At 34.8% G+C, this 24905-nt stretch overlaps 2 protein-coding genes across 4 annotated transcripts in view; one reads left to right on the top strand and one right to left on the bottom strand.

The window, feature by feature from the left end:
* Window positions 1-10: 10 nt before the first annotated feature.
* LOC113391907 (coiled-coil domain-containing protein 13) lies at window positions 11-2106 on the bottom strand. Its single transcript, XM_026628036.2, has 4 exons — window positions 1906-2106; window positions 1191-1817; window positions 895-1113; window positions 11-799 (listed from the first exon to the last, which is right to left on the bottom strand). Exons 1-4 carry the CDS (start codon window positions 2104-2106, stop codon window positions 11-13), a joined length of 1836 nt encoding a protein of 611 aa, XP_026483821.2.
* Window positions 2107-2445: 339 nt separating this feature from the next.
* The window catches only part of LOC113391856 (WD repeat-containing protein 7), a 130116-nt gene continuing 107656 nt past the window's right edge, over window positions 2446-24905 (top strand). The window contains exons 1-22 of one of the 3 annotated variants that reach the window (XM_064219456.1): window positions 2446-2624; window positions 2803-3041; window positions 3416-3529; window positions 3831-3974; window positions 4229-4294; window positions 4563-4725; window positions 4800-4932; window positions 5381-5407; window positions 7246-7336; window positions 7967-8114; window positions 8322-8423; window positions 9199-9339; window positions 10019-10097; window positions 10749-10890; window positions 11479-11536; window positions 12249-12410; window positions 13029-13149; window positions 13441-13604; window positions 13818-13912; window positions 14388-14472; window positions 14974-15042; window positions 15611-15703. In XM_064219456.1, coding sequence (XP_064075526.1) covers window positions 2808-3041; window positions 3416-3529; window positions 3831-3974; window positions 4229-4294; window positions 4563-4725; window positions 4800-4932; window positions 5381-5407; window positions 7246-7336; window positions 7967-8114; window positions 8322-8423; window positions 9199-9339; window positions 10019-10097; window positions 10749-10890; window positions 11479-11536; window positions 12249-12410; window positions 13029-13149; window positions 13441-13604; window positions 13818-13912; window positions 14388-14472; window positions 14974-15042; window positions 15611-15703 — 2431 coding nt within the window. In that variant the 5' untranslated portion in view covers window positions 2446-2624; window positions 2803-2807. The remainder of the gene's footprint in view (window positions 2625-2802; window positions 3042-3415; window positions 3530-3830; window positions 3975-4228; window positions 4295-4562; window positions 4726-4799; window positions 4933-5380; window positions 5408-7245; window positions 7337-7966; window positions 8115-8321; window positions 8424-9198; window positions 9340-10018; window positions 10098-10748; window positions 10891-11478; window positions 11537-12248; window positions 12411-13028; window positions 13150-13440; window positions 13605-13817; window positions 13913-14387; window positions 14473-14973; window positions 15043-15610; window positions 15704-24905) is intronic. The other 2 variants (XM_026627963.2, XM_064219457.1) reach the window with 2 other exon arrangements.

The raw sequence follows: 24905 nt of genomic DNA, 5'->3' as shown, positions 1-24905 counted from the left end.
ACCATTTAAATTATTGAGAACATTGACACTTGTCACGTTTTAAAACCGACAATGCTTCGTTGAACAGTTGTTTTGAAGTCTGTATCATTTCCGTTAGGTTTTTGTAGTCATCTTGCTTTTCTTCTTCAATCATTTTAAGTTTGTCTTCCATTATTTTAAGTTTTTCCTCCGCCAACTCTAACTTGTACTTCAATTCGTCTCTATCTAAAGTTTCATATCCTGTTGGAGTTTCTGATGAAACCGTCTCACTAGGCTTGTCAAATGCAACGATTGATGATGGCTTCTTTGTTAATGACGTTGTTCCAAATGCACCCATATCATATTGCTGCTCTTTTGACAATAATGTTTTAGATGTTCTTGATCCTCTCCTAGAACTTTCTTTTAAAGTTTTCAATTCTTCCTCTAAAGATACTACTTTTCTTTCTAACCTTTTCTTTTTTTCTTTTAGCTTTCTGTGTATTAAATCCAATTCTTCCCATTTATGACGTTCACAGTCTAGCCTCTCATTCAGCGTAACAATTAAATCTGATAGCTTTTTTATTTCATTGTCTGTCGCTGTTTTCATTGGAGTAAAGAAAACACTTTGCAGTGAACATTCTTCATATCTCAATAACTGAGCTCGCAATTCCTCAATCTTTGTCGCCTTTTCTGATGCTTGCTGTCTAAGAGCGTCAATTTTCGCATCCGTATTTCTAATTAACTTTTGATATTCTCCAATTTCATTATTCATCTTTGTTATTTTTGATGTATTCTCTTTTAGAATTTCTTGATAGTAAATTTCCAGATTTTTTATTTGATTCTGTAAGCAAAACGCAACATGGATCTTGTAACATAATATATAAATAATTAGTTGCAGTTAATCAAAATTAAATCACGAAATAAAATAATACTAACTCTTTGCTCTGTTATAAGAAGATCGTCGTGGTGACTTTTCTCAACAAAAGTTTGCATTTTTTGCCTTACAGTTGTCGAATCACACTCTAAATTTCTTATTCGGCATCTTGCTCCGTCCAATTTCTTTTTTAGTTCCTGATTCTCTTCTCTAAGCATATTCAAATCTTTCATGGCTTGATCTATATCTTTTTTTCTTTTAATTTCTAATTCTCGGATAACCTAAAATTATATATAACATTTTAATTTAAGTGGTAATAATATCAATCAAGAAAATATTCAAAACTATAAAAACTTACTTGAGCTTGATCTTTTCTCTTCGTTTCAGTCGTGTCTTTATTTTTACCGTTAAGCTTTTCTTCTAGTTCAAAAATTTTTGCTTGTAATAATACAATCTGCTGTGCTCTACCCTTCCAACCAGCTAAGTCGTTTTGTAATTCTTTGATACTCGTGAATTTATCGCCAAGCTCTTGTTGTAGTATTTTCGTTGCTATTAATATATCATTCTTTAATTCAAGATTTCTATTTTTGCTTTCATACAGTCTTTTATTCACTACAGTAAGTTTATTATTTAATTCTTTTAGTTCATCCGAATTAACATCAATTATTTCTTCTTTGCAAAGGCATGCTTCTAATTTTTCATTTTCTTTGTTGATAATATCGAGTTGCATTATTTTTCTTTCGAGAGATGCATTTTTCGTTTTATAGCTTTCAACTTCAGCTACTAAATGTCGATTTTGTTTACAGAGCTCTGTTATTTTAGCACTTATTATTCCAGCCGACTTTGAGGAAATAGCTGGTCCAGTACCAGATATGATGTCACGTATTCGTTGCTTAAGGTCCAAGATTGTTTTATTCAGTTCTTTTACCTCTTCATCTTTCATAAATAAACATTTACGTAGTTCGTTATTTTCACCAGTCATAATCTAGAAATAAATATTTAGTATTTTAGATTCACTTAATGCTTATGTGTTACGATAGTTAAAGTGTTAATTTAATAGACTTGTGATATACCTTAAGCTGCTCAATTAAATGTGCATTGAGTTCCGGTGGATATAAAATATCATCTTCCTCTGGTTTATCAAGTGCAGCTAGCATCTTTAGTTTCATTTCATCCGTCTCATCGATTTTTGCTCCCATTTCATTTAACTTTTCGTCTTTTAAATTGCTTTTAGATCTTATTTTTGCATTTGAAGGCAGTTTTTTGCCATCCATTATTTAAATTTCCCAAAATTTCCTATTAAGATTATTTATTATATGACAATAGTTTTATTTTAAAAAAAGTATTTGATGTAACACAACCTCTTCAAAATTAAAAAAATATATCTTTCTCGTATATAATTTAGACACATAACGGCTACTCTTATAATAAGTATAGGTATTTTGCTGCCACCTTATTAATAGATACATTATCTAAAACTATTAAACTTTTAGTTTTACAACGATTAACTGTATGTATTTAAAGTAATACCGATAATTAGAGACCTTAAAAAGCTCTTATTTTATGCTACCTACTTACCAGAAAAAAACATACTATTCAATTTGACAGTTGACAAATGACGGTTGGTGACAATCAGCTGTCTTAAATTCATTGATTATTTTTTTCATATTGCGTTAAAAATATTTAAAAAAACTTGAATTTTTTGCAGTCTGATATCGTCAACCCATCCTTATGGGCAGTATCTGACTGTTCGGTTGATTCATTTTCATTCCTTGTCCCTAACAGGATTCAGGTAAGAATAAAAAGAATTTGTCCTTGCATCAAAATAATGTCTTATTTCTTATCATTTTGTAAAGCAAACAAAACATTTTCACGCTTAATTATAGACTAGAACTTCATTATTTATTAATTTCCTTATTAATAGATTATACTATTTAAATTTCTTTATGTTATTGACTGTTTAATTTCAGACAAAATGCCTGGTACAAATCTAATAGTGCCTGTGGTACTATGGGGTAAACATGCACCTACTCACTGTATATCGTCAGTGTACTTGTCGAGGGACCAGAAAACTTTAGTAACGGGTTGTTACGATGGTCAAATTTGTATATGGCAAGTAGAACCCGAGACTTTGAAGATGACCCCCCGTTGCCTTCTTGTTGGGCACACTGCTCCAGTCACATGTTTGTCTAGGGCTTCTATTATCCAGGTAATTCAGAAATCTTACTATTCATAACTTATGTTACTTAATTTTCGTTTATCATCAAATATATTGACTTAATTTCATTTATAAAGTAATCCATTACTAATAGGTCATAATTAATTTAGATTCAATATTGGTCGTCAATTTGGATATTAATACAATATTCAAATATTTAAATTATGTAATCTTTTTTTTTTAATAAAATACAGTGAATATAAAAATATACTTTTTAAGCAATCTTTAAATAAGAGGGATTTTATCAATTTGGCTTTATTTTGTATAATTTATTATCATTGCAAGTTTTCTAATATATTTGTGGTTGTGAATTTTTTTTTTAATAAATGTTGCCCTTACAATTAATAAGAAATTTAATGTTCTAGGATAATAACTTCATAGTAAGCTCTTCGGAAGCTGGTGAGATGTGTACATGGGATCTTGTGGATGGGAAATGCAGGGAGAGTGTCAAGTTGACACAAGTTCATACAAATATTCAGGTATTGATGTCCTATAAATTGAAATCCAAAATGAATAATTAATTTATTTAAACAAAACCATGCAAAGATACAAGTATTCTCAGGCAAATTGGTCACCTGATGGTAAGTGGCCATAGACATTGGTCCTGTGGTGCTGTAAGAAATATTAATTATTCCATACATCACACCAATGTGCCACCAACCTTGGGAGCAAATAAGCTACGTTACATGACCCATTGAAACTGGAACAACAATACTAAGTATTACTGTTTGGTGTTAGAATATCTGATGTAATGAGTAACACATTAAACGGTTTTCGAAGGCTTACCACATGTGCAACAGTGAAGATCTCCGTTTATTCTGCAATGGTTACTATGCAGAGATATTGATTATGGATCCATTCTCTCTCGAGATCCTGTTCTCTTTGAGTTCAAAAATGAACCCTGACTGGATATCTGCTTTGCATGTAAGTAATATATAATATTATTTTAAAATTATCATAATGCTTTTAATATTCTTTATTAATAGATAGAATTTATCTATTATACATGAATGATATTTAAGTGCATAAAAAAGTCATGAATGTCTGAATTATGTCAGCATTGATCTTATAAAGCAATATAAAAATGTTTTTCAATTTTTTGTATTTTAAAATTAGAATTCAATATGATTATTGAGTTCTAATTTTGAAATATGTCCGTTATGAATTGGATGTTTCAGGTTCTACGTCCATCATCAAGAAAAGACGACGTTGTTCTTGCTATTTCTATCACCGGAACCGTAAAGGTATTATTTATTATTATTATTATTATTTTGTACTTACATCGTATAGTCTATTCCAATCAAAGAAGGAAATATAAACAATCAAAAAATTAAAGTATTTTATCATTCCTTCCCCGGGATTCAAACTATCTCCATGCCTAACTGAATAGTGAATATGCGTGAAAGGGTAACAGACAGACAGTCAGTTACTTTCGCATTTGTAATGTTAGATATGTCGAATAAAGAGTTTGGACTAAACTTTGTTAATGATATCATTGCTTATGTTTTGTAGGTATGGTCGTTGCTCGGCCACGAAAACAAACAGTCAGAACCGATATACGAGAACGAATCTAAACAAATTCGTTGTCTGAACGCGCTCTCGCTCTACTGTTGCGCGTACAATCAGCGCACAGTTTTGATCGTATGCGCAAAATACTGTCAGATATATGACGCTGGTAAGGTGTAATTATAATCTATATACACGACTTACAGAATACGTACTTAAATATTAAATTTTTCAAATTTCCAGGCGATTTCTCCGTTCTCTGCTCGATTCAAGCTCCATCCGGCGAACGTTGGATGTCAGGAGACTTTTTGGCCCCAGACAGGGTCCTTGTGTGGTCCACCGAAGGAAAGGGTTACCTTTATAAGTTGCCCGCCAAGTAAGTGATCTGTAAACGATTTAAAATACTATATTATTTGTTTTAAACATTTCAAGTTAAGACTTATACAATTAGAGATTAATAAAAATTTTCATATGATTGATACAATCGAAAGCTTATAACAAATCAAAATTTTAAATTTCAATTCGAACACAAATTTACTAATTATTTTAAAGCATTAAACTTTCATCAGAGCACAACGCCTCACTCGTTTCGTTAAATCACTGTTTTAATATAAAATTAATTGAATTTTATTATTAAAGATAGCTTAATGACTATTTAAAGTAAAACTAAGTAATATCTAAATATTTGTAATATTCAATTTTAAATGACCTTGAATTGACAGTATACTGCAATAATAGTAATATCTTTAATATTTATGTCATACCCTACTTGCATTTAAGCTAAGTAGGTTCTATGCTTGCTAAATATGTGATTTCTTTTATAGCAAACTCCGCGGAAAAGCTATCAGTAGGTCAGCACTGTTTGTTTTTTGTAAATGTATTTATTATTAGTAGTTCAAATTTTGTTTGCTCATTATATTTTTGTGAAGTTTAATCCTGAAAGTGCAATTTTATTTTTGTTTTTAGATGTAATGTTGAGAATAGGATTTTAGGATTAATGACGTCATCGATATTGAGCTGTTTCATTGTAAACGGTTTTGTTATGTTGCATAGAATGAGCTAAGTTTTTGGATTTATTGGTGCTAAGGCTGATTGTAGACCCGTATACAAAGTACTCGTCTGTTTAGACATATTAATATATTATATATCTTGATTTACACTATATTCTGATTAGTACTACTAAATCCCCCGTCATAGACGCTACTAAAGTAGCTTTCAGGTATCTGGCATCTAAGAAGATGCAACGCGTTTCGGAAAAGGTTTAGTAAATAATAATGTTATAGAAGTAATTGAGCTTCGCAGTTTCATCCGCTTAAAAACGTAGACGTTTTGAGATGACTAGCTTGAATTTGATGTTCTAGTACATTGGTCAAAAAAGGAACATAATCAATAGGCTATTTGACTGGTTTTTAAAATGCATTTTATATTATTTAGTAGAGGTTAAGGAACCCAGTAAAAGTATTTTATTTTAATTCTAGTACATATTTGCTGAAAAATATCAAAATAAAGATTCCATATATGGAGCTGCAATGGGGTCGGTGACGTCACTTGCCTGTATTTTAATCTGTGGGACATATAATCCACATACAGTAGGCAAACGAGGATAATAAGCAAGTGACGTCATCATAAGTCCGACCAATCAGGACCGTTTTGTGTCACGTGGCAAACGTTTAAAAAAATGCATTTTTATTTATGGATTTTTGAATAAGTTAATTATTATTTTCAACTTTCGTTGATAAATAACCATTTTTAAACTCATAATATATACTGATTACAATAATTGACACTTTATTTTTCGCATTGTCAAATAGCCTATTACTGAAGTAGTTTAAATTGTAGATACGACCTGGATAGATCAAGTAGTAGTAAACGTTAGTAAACATTGAAAGGAAATCTGCATGTGTCGGATTCCAGTACATGTAGATTCACCAATACGCACTAGTAACGCATGGTGGAATAAGTTCCAAAAACTACTCAATGAGACACAAGGCTTTTGGCCAGTGCTCTTTGAAAAGATTTTTAATAAGAAGGTTTGAGTAATAAGTTCTGTTGCGGATGGGAAAATGGGAGAACGGGTCACCTGGTGGTAAGTAGTCGCCACCGCTCGTAGATATTAGCGCCGTAAGAAATATTAACCATTTCTTACATCACAAAAGCGCCACCGACCTTGGGAACTAAGATGTTATTCCTTGTACGCTCTTCCAACCGGAACCGGCACCTACTCAGACAGGCTTGCGCAAAGCCCCCCCCCCCACACTTAGTAAGGCGTCATAATTGAATCCTAAAAGTCTTAGCTTATTTTATACAAGTTTTGTTAGTGTTCATTTAGTTTCTAGATAGTAAACGTGTTTCGTTGCGTATAGCACATCATAATATCCATTATTTTTATTTTGTTGGTTAACAATTTACACATACACAATGTTTAAAAGCTGATACTGCAAAAACTGTTTATCCAAACATCCTGTGTAAAGTAACACGTCACATTTTTATTTCATTACTGTCGTTGGTGTGTGTTTTGTTTTGTAATCTTCAAGTTGAACTGTCTTTGCTTGAAATTTTAAATGTATTCCAAGTGCAAGTTAATATATTGTAAATGCTAACCTCAATTCACTTCTTAAATTATATTTGTCCATAACATCGTTTTGTAGATAAATAATTTTAGGTAAAAAAAACCTTCATATGATTGCAGTTCCGTACCTGATCACAAAGGTTTCCACGGTCCATCCGTGGACCATGACAGTCCTGTGCTATTCAGTATTTTGGCGCATCCAGACAATAAGGTAAGGGTTAAGTATTATACCAAGTTTTTAATAAATATTTCCATTGGTCAAAATTCAAATCTTAAACCAGTTTCACACCAAACTATTTAATGTAGTATTTTGCACACACTATTGGTCCTAGCGATAGCACAATCCAGTATATTATATTTTATCTGACTGCTTCAATTGTCCAATGGCTAGATATATGTAAAGCCACAGATCCTGAGGTTTTGGGCTCAAACACCCAGGTCAGGCTGGTAAAAAGTTCCTGGGTTTTGCTATCTAAAAATTCTCAGTAACTGCCAGGAGTCTGGTAATTGGTAGTATGTCGGAAAGCACGTATGTCGTTCCTGCGCCTGAACTCTCCGCTCGTGTCGGTCGTCGGATTTGATAATGAGAGTGCAGGAATATAGAGTATGTCTTTGTTTACTCATACACTTTTGCAGTATAATATGTCCAGCGCAGTGGGCTGGTCTCCACTGATATTGGCCGTCGTGACTAAAATCGGTCAGGCCGACATCATTTGTTTTTGTTCATGGATTACATAAAACCTTTTTCAAATGTAATCAATGGAAACAATTGCGAAAATAGAAGCGAATATGATTGATAAGAAGGATTTAATTGTGTGTATTTTTTTAAAATCCATTTCAGTTACTGTCCTGTCCCCCTGCAATGCGTTTTGTGCTAACGTCCGTGGGCGGTAAACAACGAAGGCTGCTACTTCGAGGCGACTCAGCCGGTGTCGTTTCCTTATGGAATATAGATGACGCAGCTCAACCACAGCCTGGTAACTTGTCATGTAAGTTATTTTTTTATTATTGTTTTGCAGCTATTGTACACATGTAATATTAAACTAATAATGAATTTGTTTATTTCATTAAAATTGAACAAATTTTTGGACGCTGGTTCATTTTCTGGTTATGATGTTGACGTAGTAAAGTTTTGCCACAATTTTTGATATCAGGATAGGCTGTTATGCGTACGTTATTTAAAATGATGTTCACAGCTCACGCACCCATCGTGCTGACGAGTTTGGAAATGGCGTGGGCAGAAATGAACCCAAGTCCAGTTGGAATACTGGATCAGTTCAGCCATCCCGAAGAACCAGGTATGATTTGGCAATTGATTGTGTTTGCTTTGTTTCCATACAGTCTTGATATATTATGATCAACTTTTTAAGCTTCTAACTTGTGTTAGGATTGGGGGGTTTCTTATTGACTTGACCTTTTTAGTTACTTCAATGATGCACGTGTCTTCGCATTAGTTTCCTTCAACGTGCAGTACGAGGTTACTTGTTACAATTCGATTTATTGGTGCTTAAAACCTATTACATATTGAGAGCCGAGATGGCCCAGTGGTTAGAACGCGTGCATCTTAACCAATGATTTCGGGTTCAAACCCAGGCAGGCACCACTGAATTTTCATGTGCTTAATTTGTGTTTATAATTCATCTCGTGCTCGGCGGTGAAGGAAAACATCGTGAGGAAACCTGCATGTGTCTAATTTCAACGAAATTCTGCCACATGTGTATTCCGCAAACCCGCATTGGAGCAGCGTGGTGGAATATGCTCCAAACCTTCTCCTCAAAGGGAGAGGAGGCCTTTAGCCCAGCAGTGGGAAATTTACAGGCTGCTAATGCTAAAAAAAAAACATATTAAAATGATAATCTGTGCGGTCGTTTTTGTCATGATCTTTGTGTATCTGTAATATTGGTTTAATGTAATTGGTGGTATTGGTGATATAAGCTGGGGACCAACCACTTATCATACGTATTTTCTACCGACAAACACCAGTATCTACTATTGTTACTAAAGTAGTTGAAGCGATTTGAAACTTGATCTAATTCTGGCAATTTGGGTCATATTGTATATTTTTATTTGCAGAAATAAAATTGACAGCCTCGATATATCTGCTGGCCGCCAACCGTTTGGTGGTTGGTCGGGACGATGGCTCCATTGTCATCGTGAACGCAACCCATACGGTACAACTGCAACTGTTACATGGAAACCATCAGCAGTTGGATGGTAAGTGATAACAAGAATTAGGATGTATTAAGAATAATTTCACATTAGTACAGAGTTAGATAAACTCATACCGATTTTTATACGATATTCAATAATGGACGGAGTGTATAAGTCATTATGGTTTTGTGTTAATCGGCTGAAATGAGATGACGGTTGTTGATTTTGCGGGAAAAAATATATGCCGACCAATAGAGATGTGTACTAGAATATACTATATGTAGCTAGTTTAGTATTAAAACAAATTATGGTATTTTAAGCATATGCCAGGTAAATATATTTGTTCGAGGATTATTTAATGAGAGGGAATTTTTAGACAGCAGAACCCAGTTTTTTTAACGGCTTGGTCTGGGGTTTGGACCGGGGGATGGCCTTATTCACTAGACCAATAACGCAGTCAGAAAAAATATTAATATACTGGATTGTGTTGTCGCTGGGACCAAAAATGTGTGCGAAATATTATCTGTAATGGTTTGGTGTGAAATTAGTTTAAGATTTGAATTTTAACCGATGGTTAAGTTAATTAAGAAGTTCATTTGATACTTAACCCTGGCCTTATTATCTGGGTGGAAGAACAGAATCAGTATACAGGATGTTTTTTAAAGACATATAGTTGTTGTCGTTTGGGACTTTATGCCAAAATCGGTTATGAAATAGCTTATAACAAATTTTTTTTATCCAGACTGGCCTCCCCACCAACTCCTCCTCGGTCACATTGGTAGAGTTAACTGCCTCTTATACCCCCATCATGTACATCATAGGTAAGTTGTAAGACTAAGTTTATAAGTAGTACTTGTATGAACCGGGGTTTATGCTAAGTTTTTTTTGTTAGTGTTGTGCCTGAACGTAATCGTATTGGATTTGCGGTCTCTTCGGATTATAAGGGTTAGGGGATAGAGAGTGTTGTGGTGGTAATATGTCTAACGCATTTGGCTAGTTTCTCTTTATAATAATCGCTGTGGCCAAAATCGGTTGGGAAGATTTTTTTTTTTAGATTTTTAATAATAAATGGCCCAAATTCACTTTCGCCCATAGACACAATATTGCAGCAAGTAAAAATTACTCCTTACTATATAAAACGTTAAACAAAGTTAAAATTCTAAGTTAAGTAAAATTCTTAAACAAAGACTGGATGAGAATAGCTCAAGACAGAAAAAAATGGAGTGAGATGGAGGAGGCCCATACTCGTCGAGAGGTCCTTAGTTAAAATTTAGATATATATAAAAAAAAAAAGAAACTCTTATTACTATTGTTATACTAAGGAATAAATGAGGCTTAAATAAATAAATAAATAAAAATATAAAACATTACGTCTCTTGTATCTTTGATTGCACTGGCTCACCCATTTTCCACTCCATTAAAAGCAATTATCTTTCTGAATTTTAATCGGTTTTATGACATTTTCCCTTTAGATACGACAAATCTCACCTCGTGTCCGGCGGTATCGACTTCGCGGTGTGCCTCTGGGACTTGTTCAGCGGAGCCCTACTGCATCGCTTCTGTGTGCACGCGGGGGAAATCACGCAACTCATTGTACCTCCACAGAACTGCAGCGTTAGTAGTTTATTTACAATATTCTGTCGTTTAAGTGTATTTTAGTTTTTGCTCGCCTCGTTCAGTAAGGCGTTTTACGCCTAGTATTCGATTCATTTCAAATTATTTATTTGCGAAGTTGTAGGTACATTTTTGTCATTACAATAGTTTAAATCCTGCCAAAATAACCATAAAATCATATGTAAATACTACAAAAATTGCGTGCAATATTAGACCTTATTTTAAGATATTGAAATTCCGCTTTCCGCTCGTGTCGGTTTTGGCTGCATCGGGTTATAAGAGTGAGGGAATATAGCGTGCACCTGTGTTTGTGCACACACTTGTGCACTGTAATGTGTCCTGCGTAGTTCGCTGGTCTCCCTTGAGTTTGGACGTCGTGGACGAAATCGCTAAAGACGACTTCATCATCATCATAACTAAGTTTATCTCATTTCATCATTTCATCGCAAATAGTATTCTTAAACGAATTACAAATGTATGGCACTTTTTACTACGAGTAAGCAGAAGCTATTTCTTGGATGGCGAATATTACATCCAGTCTATGTTATCATGTAACTTAATAATTCCCCCTTATGTCTCAATTTGTAGCCGAGAATTCAAAAGTGCATCTGCTCTGTGGCCTCTGATCACAGCGTGACTTTATTGAGTGAGTATAAATGTGTAATAATATTGTAATTAATGAATTAGTGATTATTAAAAATAAATTTAACAGTCCTGGGAGGTACAAAGGAAGATCTGTGATGGATTAGTTGTTAGACCACGTGACTTTGGGGCACCATGGTGCGATAAGATTTAAATCTTTTCTGCGAATAGAGAAAAGTTCTTTGTTCAGCAGTGGTACCTTTATATCAGTAAACCATTAGGTTAATTTACATAATTCGTCTCGTACGTGGTCGTGAAAGGAAACATCGTGAAGGGAACCTAAGTTTCAATGATATTCTATGGATAATTTTCTGTTATGTATTTCTATTAATCTGCATTGAAGGAGCTTGGAATAGCTCCAAAATTTACTCGTTTTGGGTGGTAAGAGCTCTGTGCAAACACGTCTGGATAGGTACAGCCCACTTATTCTACAGCTAAACCGCACTCAGATGTTTTCTATTTGAAGAGTGAGCGACCTAGTGTGATATCAGCAACGGGGGACATAACATCTTAGTTCCCAATTTTTTGGGTTTTCGTTATGGCAAGGATGATGAGGAATGGTTAATATTTCGCGGTGGTTACCACATACCATCAGGTGGCTCATTCGTGAGTCCGCCAACTTATTATAAATGAAGAAACAGGTTTATGCCCCACAGTACATAACAAGCTTATACATATAATATTACCTTGTAAAAAACACTCGTCCGTATCTGAAGGTTTGTCGGAGCGTAAGTGCGTGACGCTGGCGTCACGTCACCTGTTTCCGGTGGTCACCATCAAGTGGCGACCGGCGGACGACTTCATGGTGGTCGGTTGCAGTGACGGTACCGTCTACGTGTGGCAGATGGAGACTGGACACTTGGACAGGGTTCTTCACGGTGAGAAGTCGTCTTAAATATAATTTGACAGGACTAAACTAGTTATTATTCTTAATCCGACATATCAGAAAGAGATGGCAATATTTTATAGTAACATAATATTATTCTCGTTGGAAGATTGTGAATATAAATAATTGGTACCATATGGTATGCGTGATTTCAATGTATTCCGTAATCTCTTCAGCTCCCTGGATATAGGCATATTTTATCAAAAATATGAAAAAAGAAGCCTTTTACTAAAACCATTTGGAATGATAAAGGCAATCTCGTTAATTTTCGCCTTCGCCAAGAGTCCGTGACCAGTTGTCTTCGTAGCTCAGTGATACTTTCCATATCCATCGTGCCGTTTTTGCGACCGCTCCAGGGTCCAGACTAGTAGCCTGTCGGAGAGTGGACCGTCTTATTATATACGGGTTTCATACAGACGCGCTGGGCAAGCGTATTGCTGAGTTGGGGATGAAGCATTTTGTGACGAGGACGCTGCTGCCATCCTCACGGTTCAAATGCTTTAATCGCCTTTTATGCCACCAACGGGAATATTTGGGGTAGCTCTATTGTGACTTGGTACTCAATTAAGCTAAATGTATAGATATTACCACAGAGTATATATTTCTACAGGTATGATCGCGGAGGAAGTGTTGTCTGCGTGCGATGAGACCCTCGCAGATGAGTTAGGGGGTGCCATGACGTCTGGAACTGACCTTCAGGGTTTGGCCAATCCGGCTGTTCACTTCTTCAGGTTTGGTTTAAAACGTTTTTAATTCTAACATTTAAAGTGCATATTTTTGTTGCATCATTTTATGGTAAGCAGTCACGTTGGCGGTAGATATTGCAATTGTTTGATGTATAAAATCATTGATCTATTGTATTAAAAAAAAACAAAAAGATTTAACACACACACTCACACATCCACCTACACAAATACCGATACCCACTCACACATACACACACTCCTACACGAACACCCACACCGTGCCCGACGGCGAGCACTAGACTCGGCCCCAGCCGTCCTCAGCGTGCGTGCGTGCAGGGGGCTGCGGCACCGCAACCTGACGGCCATGCGCGCGGCCACGCAGCGCGGGCTGGCGGCGCTGGCGGCGGCCGAGCGCGGGCCGGGCGCGGGCCCGCTGGCCGAGCCCGCCCGCGCCCGCCGCGCGCCGCTCACCGTGCAGGGCTTCCGCTCCAACCCCGCCGGTACGGTACTGTCTGGGATTTAACGAAAGCGTTACTTAAATACGATTAAATTACATACGCAAGTTAGATACATACAATTTAAGTGATTTACAGTTAAAAATCAATGAATACTACTTTAACGTAACATTTTTTTTAATATTCTATTTAATAAGGAGCGTAAAACTACAGTATCTATAATTTACTATATTTTTTTTATATTCCCTCGTGGTTTAGATCCAGAAAGTCACATCTTGTTCTTCGACATTGAGGGTTTGATTGTGGAACTGTTGAGCGAGGAGTACTCCGCTATGAGTCCAGCTAGTCTTGAGGTAAGACGTTTGTCCTTCCGCCAGTTTATTCCAATGGCAGGTTGACTAGAGATAGATAAACAACTGTGACCTTGAATTCACGTGACGTCATTGGTCGATGACAATCTGTTGTATTCGTTAGGGATTCGTCAAAAAAATACGTTTTAAATGTCGCCGAAATGGTTATCAGAACTTTACTTTGGAAATAAAATAAATTGGTGGTGCTTTGTTCAAGCCCGTCTGCGTAGGTACCACCACTCGCCATATATTCTAACGCCAAACAGCAATACTCGGTATTTTTGTGTTTCGGTTTGAAGGGTGGTGTAACCACAGGCACGAGGGACATAACATCTTAGTTCCCAAGGTTGGTGGCGCCTTGGCGGTGTTAAGAAAGATTAATATTTCTTATAGTGCCGCTGCTGATGTCTATGACCCGATTCCTTAGGCCATTGGAATACTACAGTATAGATTAGTTGTAATTGTATTTGTCCGTCAGGCCGCCGGTCTCATCACCAGCGAGTACATGAAAGTGGCCGCACTAACTCAGTCAGCGAGTCCAGATGCCGCTAAAAGGATATCCGGTGAGATATTTTGTTTCATCTTTTAATTACGGTAATTGTGTTTTTTTTTACGCAGCTTACTTAGTTACTTAGTAATTACTTAGTACTTACTTTGTAGGTCACAAATGAAGACATTTAGCTCTCTTTCTCATACTTTCTGTCTCTCTCTTTTCGATGCGGTTTGATTCAAGTTAGTTTTAGTTATTGTTTTAATTCACACGAGATTTTTAATAATTTATTTTATTGGTTCTGTTGTTTAATATATAATATATATCGAAAGCAACTTCGTTCCAATCGGGTTTACAACTACACTTGGTTTTTTTATTATTTTTTTATTATACTTATTAGAAATTTTTTTTTTGAGATGTAATCTTTTTATCAGAATGTAAATTATTATCTTATAGTGAAAGTAACAACTTATATCATCAACTGAATAAATGTAGACCTTGGACAATAAAAAAAAAAAAGAAACGTATCTTTTCTTATAATCAATTATTTTACATGCTTACAATGAACGGATAGATTTCTTTGGTCGCGTTAAAGACAAGGCGGGTGATATGGAACGCCTGTTGAAAGAGAAGGACAAACATGGTTCGTATATTTCTGTCGAAAAATAACAATTTTTATATTTATCATTACACCGAATAAAGACATATTGTTGTTCGAATTAACTTTAGCATTTTCTATAATAGAAAACAATGTTGTTTATGACTATCGATATCTTGGGGTCATAACTCGGGTTGGGCCAAAAGTTGTTGGGTTTGTTCGTCGAGAAATTCTCAATAGCAGGACGGAGTTTGGGAGTTAACGTCGTATACATCTCGTGCTCGAAAGATATATCTATATAAATAAATCTGTCGGTCCTAAGTTTGAACTCTTTTGTGAAAATCGGTGAATAAAATGTGGACTTGGGTTTCCGCACACTTGTTACCTTTAAAGGTATTAATATTAGCGAACCAAGCGGCGTCTGGGAATTTACTAGTTTATTGTTTAACCATAGATTAATAACACAATGAATATAATGTCACCTTATTCGTATACATAGCAAAAATGTCCCGCGCTGTCGACTCGTCTCCCTAGAGAATGGCCGCCGGTAATTTTTAACTTCCGACGCAAAAATAAATCTTGTTTATATTTGTGACCACAGCTAATTTCTCAGGTATACTAGCAAAGATGAAGGAAGGCGCTGAAACGATGCAGACGAAGTTGCAGGCTAAGGCTGAGCAGCTGAAGGGGCAGGTTGACAGCAAAGGTAAGTGCTACCATTAAGTTACATCACACCCTATCGATTTATGACGAAGTACAAGTAAACAGGTTTACAGAGTCGAATAAGGTAAAATTGTTCAAATAAATTTAGGTACACTTCCTACACATACAAGTGTTAGAGCAAGATAGAGATACGGTCTAAATAATAAAAAAATAGTCGCTTCGAAATTATCCTAAAGAGCACTACAGGCACTGCCGTCGGGGGAGAAATAAAAATCTGTTTTTGTTTAAGGCTATTTATCGAATAATGCTCAAAGTATTTTGTGATTAATACAGTTCCCATTTTCAATGAGCTCAATAAAACAACTCCACAAGAGATCCCAGATTCTATTTGAATTTAAAGTAGCTAATAGTTATCTGTCAACGCCATCTAGCGGCGTTAACATGAACCACGTCGTATCTTGTGATTTGTTTCAAATATAATTATATAGATGGCGCTAGTTTACTATTCTTACTACATTATTAGCTTTCGATAAACAGTACAACTTCAGGAAGTATGAATTCTATATTATTGTTATTTACACCATGATTTTCTTTTATGATGTAAGTAACTGTGAATGATCGTTCTTGGTTCTATTAATAAAACCTTGTAGAATCTAGTACAAAAACACGGTGATACGGCTCTGTGCAGGCTCGTCTGGGTATTTACCACCCACTTATGAGATATTGTATCCCAAACAGTAATATTTAGTACTGCTGTGCTCCGTTTTGAAGGGTGAATGAGTGTAACTACAGGCACAAAGGAATTGTCGATGTTAGGAATGATTAATATTTCTATTTTCAGTGGTGACCACTTACATCAGGTGACACATTTGCCTCTCTGACCATCATAAAAATAATATAACTTAATTTTCATATAGTCTTTGCTTTTTTTTTGTATCAGCCTGTATAGGTTTCAATACTGGGTACTAGCCAAAAGCCTATATGCCTTTTAAAGGCATAAAGGCATATACGTTTTGGAACTTTAATATATAAAAAAAAAATCAATTTGATTTAATTACAATTCATATAATGTACGTGCGCCTTGAATTGTATACACAGACAGACACAATGAGTTCTTAATTATTAGGTTGGTATATTTAGTGTCCAAGGCGATCTACATTCGTTGGTAATTTGTTCAATTGATGTGAAAACATACGGGGTATGATAACGTCGAACATGGATACGAAATTATAATTATATAAAAAATTGTTAATTTAAATTCGGAACTTTAACGTCCTTAAATCCTCAGAATTAGATTTGCTTATGGATGTGTGCGTGTATATGTATATATTAAAGCACACTATAATTTCTTGTCCCGATGATGGGCAAGAGTCGCGGCCAAATTATTTGGGAATTATTTTTATATTTACGTTTCAAATTAAATCGAGGACTTGTATGATTCGTCATGACTTAAATAAGCTCCTCACTCAATTTCCAGTTTAGTTATCCCGTATTAAAAAACTTGCGATCTCCGGTGTTTGAAAATACGACTAACAATAGATTTAACACTTAAAGATGTATAATTTTTCCATTTAAAATATATTATCAGACATGGCAATCTTGTGATAAAAGGTCATAAATCATAGATATTTTCACTGTAATAAATAAAATAGTGTTGCTGTTTGGCGATAGAATAGGTAAGAGTACTTACCCAGACAGGCTTGCACAAAACTATAATTATACAACAAATATATGTAGGTATAAACACGCTAGACGTAATACGTACCCGTATGTTTTAAATTAATAAGCCTACGCCCTCACCAAGGTAGTCCAGATTCAAGTAAACAAGCTTCCATATGCGTTGACGAGCTTAAATAATCTCTAAAACATTGTCGATAAGGTTTATAATACTTTAGCGTATATATATGTATAAGATATTATTAGGCGTATATGACTTTCGACATTTCTATAGAACGATTTCCTTTGTCTTTTGACTGATGAAATATATTAAATTATTATAATATATTAAAATATATATATGTCTTAATCTTTGTTTTGATAGGAGGTTAAAAGCTACCTGGGTATCACCCACTTGTTATATTTTCTACGGCCTAACAGCAGTACAGTTGTGTTCCGGTTTAAAGAATGAGTGAGCCGGTGCACACAGGCACAAGAGACATGACATCTCAGTTCCGAAGTTTGTAAGGAATCTTTAAAATGTCTTAAGGCGCTGTAGTCTATGGGCAGTGATGACTTCTTACCATCAGTCGACCTATTTGCCAGTCCGCGTGTCTATGCTATAAAAACAATGTCGAAATTAAGAAAAAGAATGAAACGAATCGAAGAAAAACAAGATATACAGTGGAATCCGTTTATAATGACATCGAAGGGAATTGACAAACACGTCATAATAACCGGACGTCATATGAAGCATTTTGTGAAAAAAATAAACTATATAGGTAGGTATAATAATAGGTATTTTGCACGTAATAAGTACATACGAAACATGTAGGTATGTACTACATTTTTAATATTTTAATGTAAGTAATCTGTAATTTTTGTCTGCTTTAGTTTTGTAATAACAGTCTCTAATACTACTGTGTATAGAAGACAAAGCCATGGTCAAATTATCATTTTCACTGTTGCTATGAACAAATCTGCAGCCTTTACTGCCTCTTCTGCGGTAGGTAATGGTTCTTCCTCGCCTTCTTTTTCCCCGTATGTGATGCGTGACCTTCAAGTGTCAATTTTTCACTCAGATTAAAAATAAAAACATTACCGAAGGTGTAAAGAATCATGTCGGTCATTATAACCGGACATAGTTTATTAAAAATGGGTCATAATAAGCGAACTGTCGCTATAAGGGAAGTCATTATATCCGACTTTTTTACAACGAATTTTATATGAGAACCAAACTTCACAGTGTAAGTACGTCACAATAAACGGTTGGTCGATAAAGGCGGAGTCATAATAAACGGATTCTACTGTATATGAATTTTCATTTTGCTAACGTGTATTTTTTCTAATCTTATTTCTAATTTTTTTTATCCATTAAGCTTCCCAGGAATAAAAATAAAAAACAAGTGACAAATAGAGGGGGATTGTTTTGACTATTTGTATAAAGATAATATATAGTTTGTCTCGCCTGGATGCTGAAAGTCCAGAACTAGGAGGTCTGGTGCACCTTAGGAATGGATAGGCTTATAACGATATACAGTTGGGGTTTGTTTATAGTTGAGTTGAGAATGAGTTCGATTTAAAAAAGGAACATATTTGATGAACCATTTATCGATGGATCATAGAAGTTATGATATTCTCAACACCTTATGCATCAATACCTTGGCGTAATACATTAAAAAAAAAAAGCGCGCGATCGTCTGTCACAGGCTTTTTTTTTGGCGCGAAGTTGGATGCTTGTTACTATATGAATTTTTATTATTTTAAAGTAATTAATGTTATCGTTGATTGTTAATTTTTATTGTAAAGTCAGAGACTTATTATTCTTCTTAAAACATATTTTTTTAACTACACACAATTTAGAATTAGTGAGTTCATGTTTGATAGCACACCTTGGTGATATATTATGTTAATAATTATCATTTCTTGACAAAAAAAAACCGCTGAGTTCCTTTCGCTGGCTCTTCTCAGGTCAGGATGTTTTCTTTTCCGAACCGGTGGTAATGTTTAATTTGACAGTCAATAAGTGAGTGTATTGCTTCTATATTGATTAAAGGAATTTAATTTGATTTGACTTATGACCCTCGTGTGTCTAATTTTAAAGAAATTCAAATCGCATTAGAGGCGCTTGGCGAAATAAGCTCTAAATCTTCTCCCCAAAAGGGAGAGGCCCTATAAATTATTATTTGTTATGTTTTAGATTTTATAACCTTTTTATATGTTTTTTTATAACTAGTTAAAGATATGCTTAAAGGTTGGGTTATATTATATATATATATAACGGCGAGCCGGCAATATTGTTTGGTTCGGGGTCATCATCTTCGTCATACATATTCACAAATAATACAACAAATCGATAGCTGGATTATCGTATATTGATTTTTACAATATTTCATTGGCCGCGACCACACCTGTCTTATCCTTCTTGACAACTGACATTTTATGTTTTTCTAACGTAACAAAGAGTGATTGACTTCACTGGCCATCCAGAATCAAATCTCAAAACTTAGAGATTACAATCAAAGTATTTAATTATCTGACGCTGCGACATATATATATGTCACCGTAAGATTACAAAAATCGTTAGATTACAATCTGACGAGGCAGATTGTAATCTGTCGAAATATTGTGAACTGTGAAATATGATTGCAATTTAACGCATTATTTTTCGCTATATTGTAGTCTGTGGAAGTGAAACTGTTAGATTACAATCTGACCCCTGATTGGCCGGTCTTATTGTAAGAGCGACCAATCATACGTCACCGTTATTATTCGGTAACTTACAATCTATCGAAGTAAATTTCAGTTAAATGATAAAACCTCTAACCTAACCGAAATATTATGAACTATCGGAATTATTTATATTTTATTGCAAATTGAATAAACGTGCACAATCTATTACAATTGCGCGAAATAGATTATAATCTAACGGTATATGCAATTTTACGGTGAAATAATATGGCGGATGCCGGGGAGGCGGGGGGCACATAACGTTCAACCAATCAGAGATGCATTCCGTTCTACGCCAGTTCCCAATTTGCCCGCTTCCCATCGATAGATTATAATATAGCAAAAAATAATGCCTTAAATTGCAATCATATTTCACGGTTCACAATATTTCGACAGTTTACAATCTGACGAGATAGATTGTAATCTAACGATGTTTGTAATCTTACGGTGACATATACATATTATATTGATATACATATATATTTCACAGAAATCGTTTATTTTTAAAAATATATAAAAGGTATCATTTCAAGTGTACCAGGGCGCGACCGATATTTTTTTAACGGTACAGTCTCTCTTGATTCATTTTCGGGTTGCTCTATTTCTATATATACATCCATATCTACATTTAAGTTATCTTTTTCATCCTTTTTATCTTTTTCGCTTGGTGGTTTTGTTGGTTTCGGTGGTTTAGTTGGTTTCGGTGGTTTCGGTGGTTTCGGTCCTTTTTTTCTTTTTTTCTTCCTTTTATATCCTAGTAAAACTTTGTCATTAAATAGTTTATTCCACGGATGGAGAAGGAGTACTTGTATTCGTTTAACACTATTTAATCGTTTTCTATGAGTATTTTCAAACAAATTTTCATTAATGTCGTTTCGTATTGACCGTCGACGATCTTTGGAAATGAATGTTTTAATTTTCCTTCTTGGTGATAGTGTGTCGTTTCTTAGTTTGGCCCCAGATCCTAGAATCGTAGATTCGTCTTTATCGTTTATGAGATCTTTGTCCAGTAATATTTTCTGATTTTCAATTTGTTTTAATTTTTCGCAAAGTTGTATTTTATATTGTACCGGATTGGATACATTCGTACCTGGTTCGGCTCTCGTTAATAGCGTGTCTTCTAAATTGGAATGTTCACTTATTACATCACTGTAAGCTGTTACATCTTTGTCCGGTATTAGTTTCTGATCTGGAATTCGTAGTGTTTTCTCACAAGGTTGATTTCCATCTCGTTGTCTATCGTATGATTTCAATGGATTAATATATTGTGATGAATTTTGCGTCCAAACTGCGAGTAAAACTGTAAGGAAATGTTTCACACTTATAATTTTAGGTAAGATTGTTGATGATAATGACGATAATAATAATGATGATGATGACGGTGATGACGATGTTGTTGATGATGATGATGATGATGACGACGACGATGATGATGATGATGTTGTTGATTAAGATGATGATGACAATGATGATGATATTGTTGTTGATGATGATGATGAAAATGATGATGATCTTGTTGTTGTTGTTGATGATGATGATGACGATAATGATGATGATCTTGTTGTTGTTGTTGATGATGATGATGATGACGAAAATGATGATGATCTTGTTGTTGTTGTTGATGATGATGATGATGACGAAAATGATGATGATCTTGTTGTTGTTGTTGATGATGATGATGATGACGATAATGATGATGATCTTGTTGTTGTTGTTGTTGTTGTTGTTGATGATGATGATGATGACGATAATGATGATGATCTTGTTGTTGTTGTTGTTGTTGATGATGATGATGATGATGATGACGATAATGATGATGTTGTTGTTGATGATAATGATGATTTTGGCCACGGCGACCAATCTCAAAGGAATCTAGCCAACTACGTAAAAAATTATAGTACACAACAGTGTGTATCCAAATATAGGTTCTGTTTCCTCAATTCCATAATCCGATGAGACGGCAAATCCGACATGACCGGAAAGAGTTCAGTCGTTAACAAACGGTGCTACGTGATTTTCGTGCCAAGGGCTTGTACACATTTCCAACTTTCAAACTCCAGGCTGACCAATCAGGCTGGCGATACTAGTCCAGTCACAAAATTTTATTTAAACATTATTATTTTCTCCGTCCCAGCTTTGCACGGGTAGAATAAGGATTAACATAGAATGTTTATAATGAAGGACAACCTTTTAAAAAAAATAGCCTAGGGTCTTCGTCGGTTGTACGTAGAGCAACTGAACGAAATATCTTCATAATCTAATGCATAGGAATGCGGCGGTAGAGAATAAACGTACAAACAATCATTTTTATTTATATAGATAGATATGCTATTAAATTTATTCAATACGTACCCAAAAGGTACAGATCTGATATGCTTTTTTGCAAATAGCAAAAGTTTTACGTAGATTGAATTTCGTAAGTACTTCGTAAATAATACAAGAATACTAAGTAGCATTATTTTGAGTTAGAATTTGTGATAGGTAGTACTTACAATTTTTAATTAACTTTAAACGCCTCTTTTATTTTCTTTAAATAATTTTTTTGCGTGATTGAAGCGTGCAATTTAAAGCTACGAATTTAATGAACTCAATATTTATCGAAAAGTATAAATTTCTTAACTAATTATTTTGTTTTAATTTGAGATTGTAAGGTTGGATTTCAATACAATTTGAATTTTTGAATTTGATTATATATTTATTTTGGTAAATCAATCAATGATGTCGCGTCAAATCGATGTCAAATGTTGTTTATTTGGCTTATGTCATGATATGGTAGGAATAGGTATATAATTAAGAGTAAGAGGAAGTTTGAAAGTGGCACCGATAGCCGAGAAGTTATGTGGCGGCTATCATGGTATGGGCATGTCATGCGTAGGAATGAGGAACACATTGTGAGGAAGGTCTTGAGCATGAACGTGGATGGATATTGAGGAGGGGGACGACCAATGAAAAGATGGATGGATTTGGTGAAAGATTATATGGCTGTAAAGATTGTTACTTGTGATGACGTCAGATAGGGAAGTATGGATGAAGAAGACATGCTGCGCCGACCCCAAGTAAATTGGGATAACGGCAGGAGGATGATGATGGGTCGGATTACTGATACATATTTATATATTAATAAGCTTCAATTGTACAGAGTGCATGTACCTATTTATCGAGAAAGAAAGACGGGCACAACCTAGGACGAGGTAAAAATTTTAATAGGGCTGTCTCCTTTGAATCAGTTTTGATCTTCTCATTAGTGTCGTCCTCCTTCGGTTTTTTTTTTTGGGTTTACTTGCTTTTTTGGTTGGTACTCTTGATGGTTTTCGTTTTCCGTTCTTTTTATATGCAAGTGAAACCTTTTTTATGTCATATGGTAATAGGGTTGGGTCATATCTTGATTGCCAATTCCATAGTCTTCTACGAGTATTTTCAAATAAACGTTGGTTGATTTCGTTTTGATCAGACCGTCGTTGATATCTATCTTCGGATGTGATTTTTTTTTAATGTCGCTCTTGGTGATTGTGTGTCTCCTGAGTTGGGTTTCGTTTCTATAGTAATCAATCCATCGTCATCGCCTATAACAACTTTATTCATTGTCATTTTATGATCTGGATATTGCGTTTTCTTCTCAAAAGGTTCTCCATCTCGCTCTATATAGTATGTTTTCAATGGAATTGTAATGAATTTTGCATCCAAATGGAAATTAAAACTGAAATTGAATGTTTATTATATTAGTGCTTATTATTTGGAGATGATTTGGGCATTGTGGTTAATGCCCTACAAAGAATCAGGATGGTCTAAAATCAGGACCATAGATAGAAGCTAAAATTAGGGGCTACCCGACGAAAGATACTAGATCTTTCGTTGGGGTTGAATTTAATCAAGTAGATTATTTTGATACGCAAATGGAGCAAATATAGAAACTAATATTGAAAAAGATGATCCGACATTTTGCTAGCTTTGTGCTAGACTGCTCATTGCTATAAAATAATAGGCACATTCTAAAATTACTTTGCGAATGTACATCTACTAAATCATCTAAAAAACTAGCCGCCCTTCCTGATTTCGCAGGGAAGATATTAACAATCTGCCAAAATTCTGCAAGCTTTTTTTTGGCAGATGGTCCGATGACAGTGCTATCAATAGGGTCCAATCTAAGCACAGGAACTCTAAGACGCAAAAAACATCGATCCAGCCGGTTAGGAAGAGTTCAGTGACATACACACGTAAAGATGATTTGTATGTATGTATACAAATTAGACGATCATAATATTAAAAGTGGGTTTTAGATACGTTTCAAGTTAATCTTACCAAGGATCGAAAGTTTACGAAGCATGGTGACACGATTTGTGTTTGTCTGTCTGAATGGTTGTCTTCGACCAATGTTTTTTAATGGTGAAACATATAAAATGGAATTTTAATTTATAGTTTCGATGTCAATTACCAATAACAGGTCTTCAATAATGTAGTTATTTAAATTGATTTTTAGATTGGTGTAGTTTAATTCTGCTTGAGAGTAGGGCTTACAAACCTTACCAGCAAATTAACTTGCCTTTGAAGATACTAAGGAATTAATTCCATGCTGATCTTATTGGGATTTTTTTAAAAGTACTTAAAATATATCAACTTTAAAAACAATACGCATTTATTTTTAAATTAACTTTCAACTTACCGAATGTAAAGACAATCATATTTCTACTAATTATAATTAAACAGTGGATGTAAAACTTATTTTTAAACAATCACGGGAAGTTCGTACAGATTAAAGAAAAAGAAGAAAGAAAAAGTTTCGTTTGATTGACGGTTGATCGCCAGCACCGTGACCGAAATCGGTCAGGTGGTATAAATATTGTCTTCGAAGGAAATTTGGC

The sequence above is a fragment of the Vanessa tameamea genome, chromosome 28, assembly GCF_037043105.1.
Source record: "Vanessa tameamea isolate UH-Manoa-2023 chromosome 28, ilVanTame1 primary haplotype, whole genome shotgun sequence".
Classification (NCBI taxonomy): domain Eukaryota; kingdom Metazoa; phylum Arthropoda; class Insecta; order Lepidoptera; family Nymphalidae; genus Vanessa; species Vanessa tameamea.
Note: the sequence above shows the minus strand (reverse complement) of the source record. Positions and strands in the feature narration are given on the sequence as shown.

Bases quoted from the DNA above. Each gene is read 5' to 3' on its own strand.
- LOC113391907 (XM_026628036.2), bottom strand. From the start codon at position 2,106: ATGGATGGCAAAAAACTGCCTTCAAATGCAAAAATAAGATCTAAAAGC. The intron at 1,114-1,190 runs GTAAGTTTTTAT...ATATAATTTTAG, and splicing joins AGAGAAAAGATCAAGCTCAA to GTTATCCGAGAATTAGAAAT. The intron at 800-894 runs GTTAGTATTATT...TTTTGCTTACAG, and splicing joins TTCTTATAACAGAGCAAAGA to AATCAAATAAAAAATCTGGA.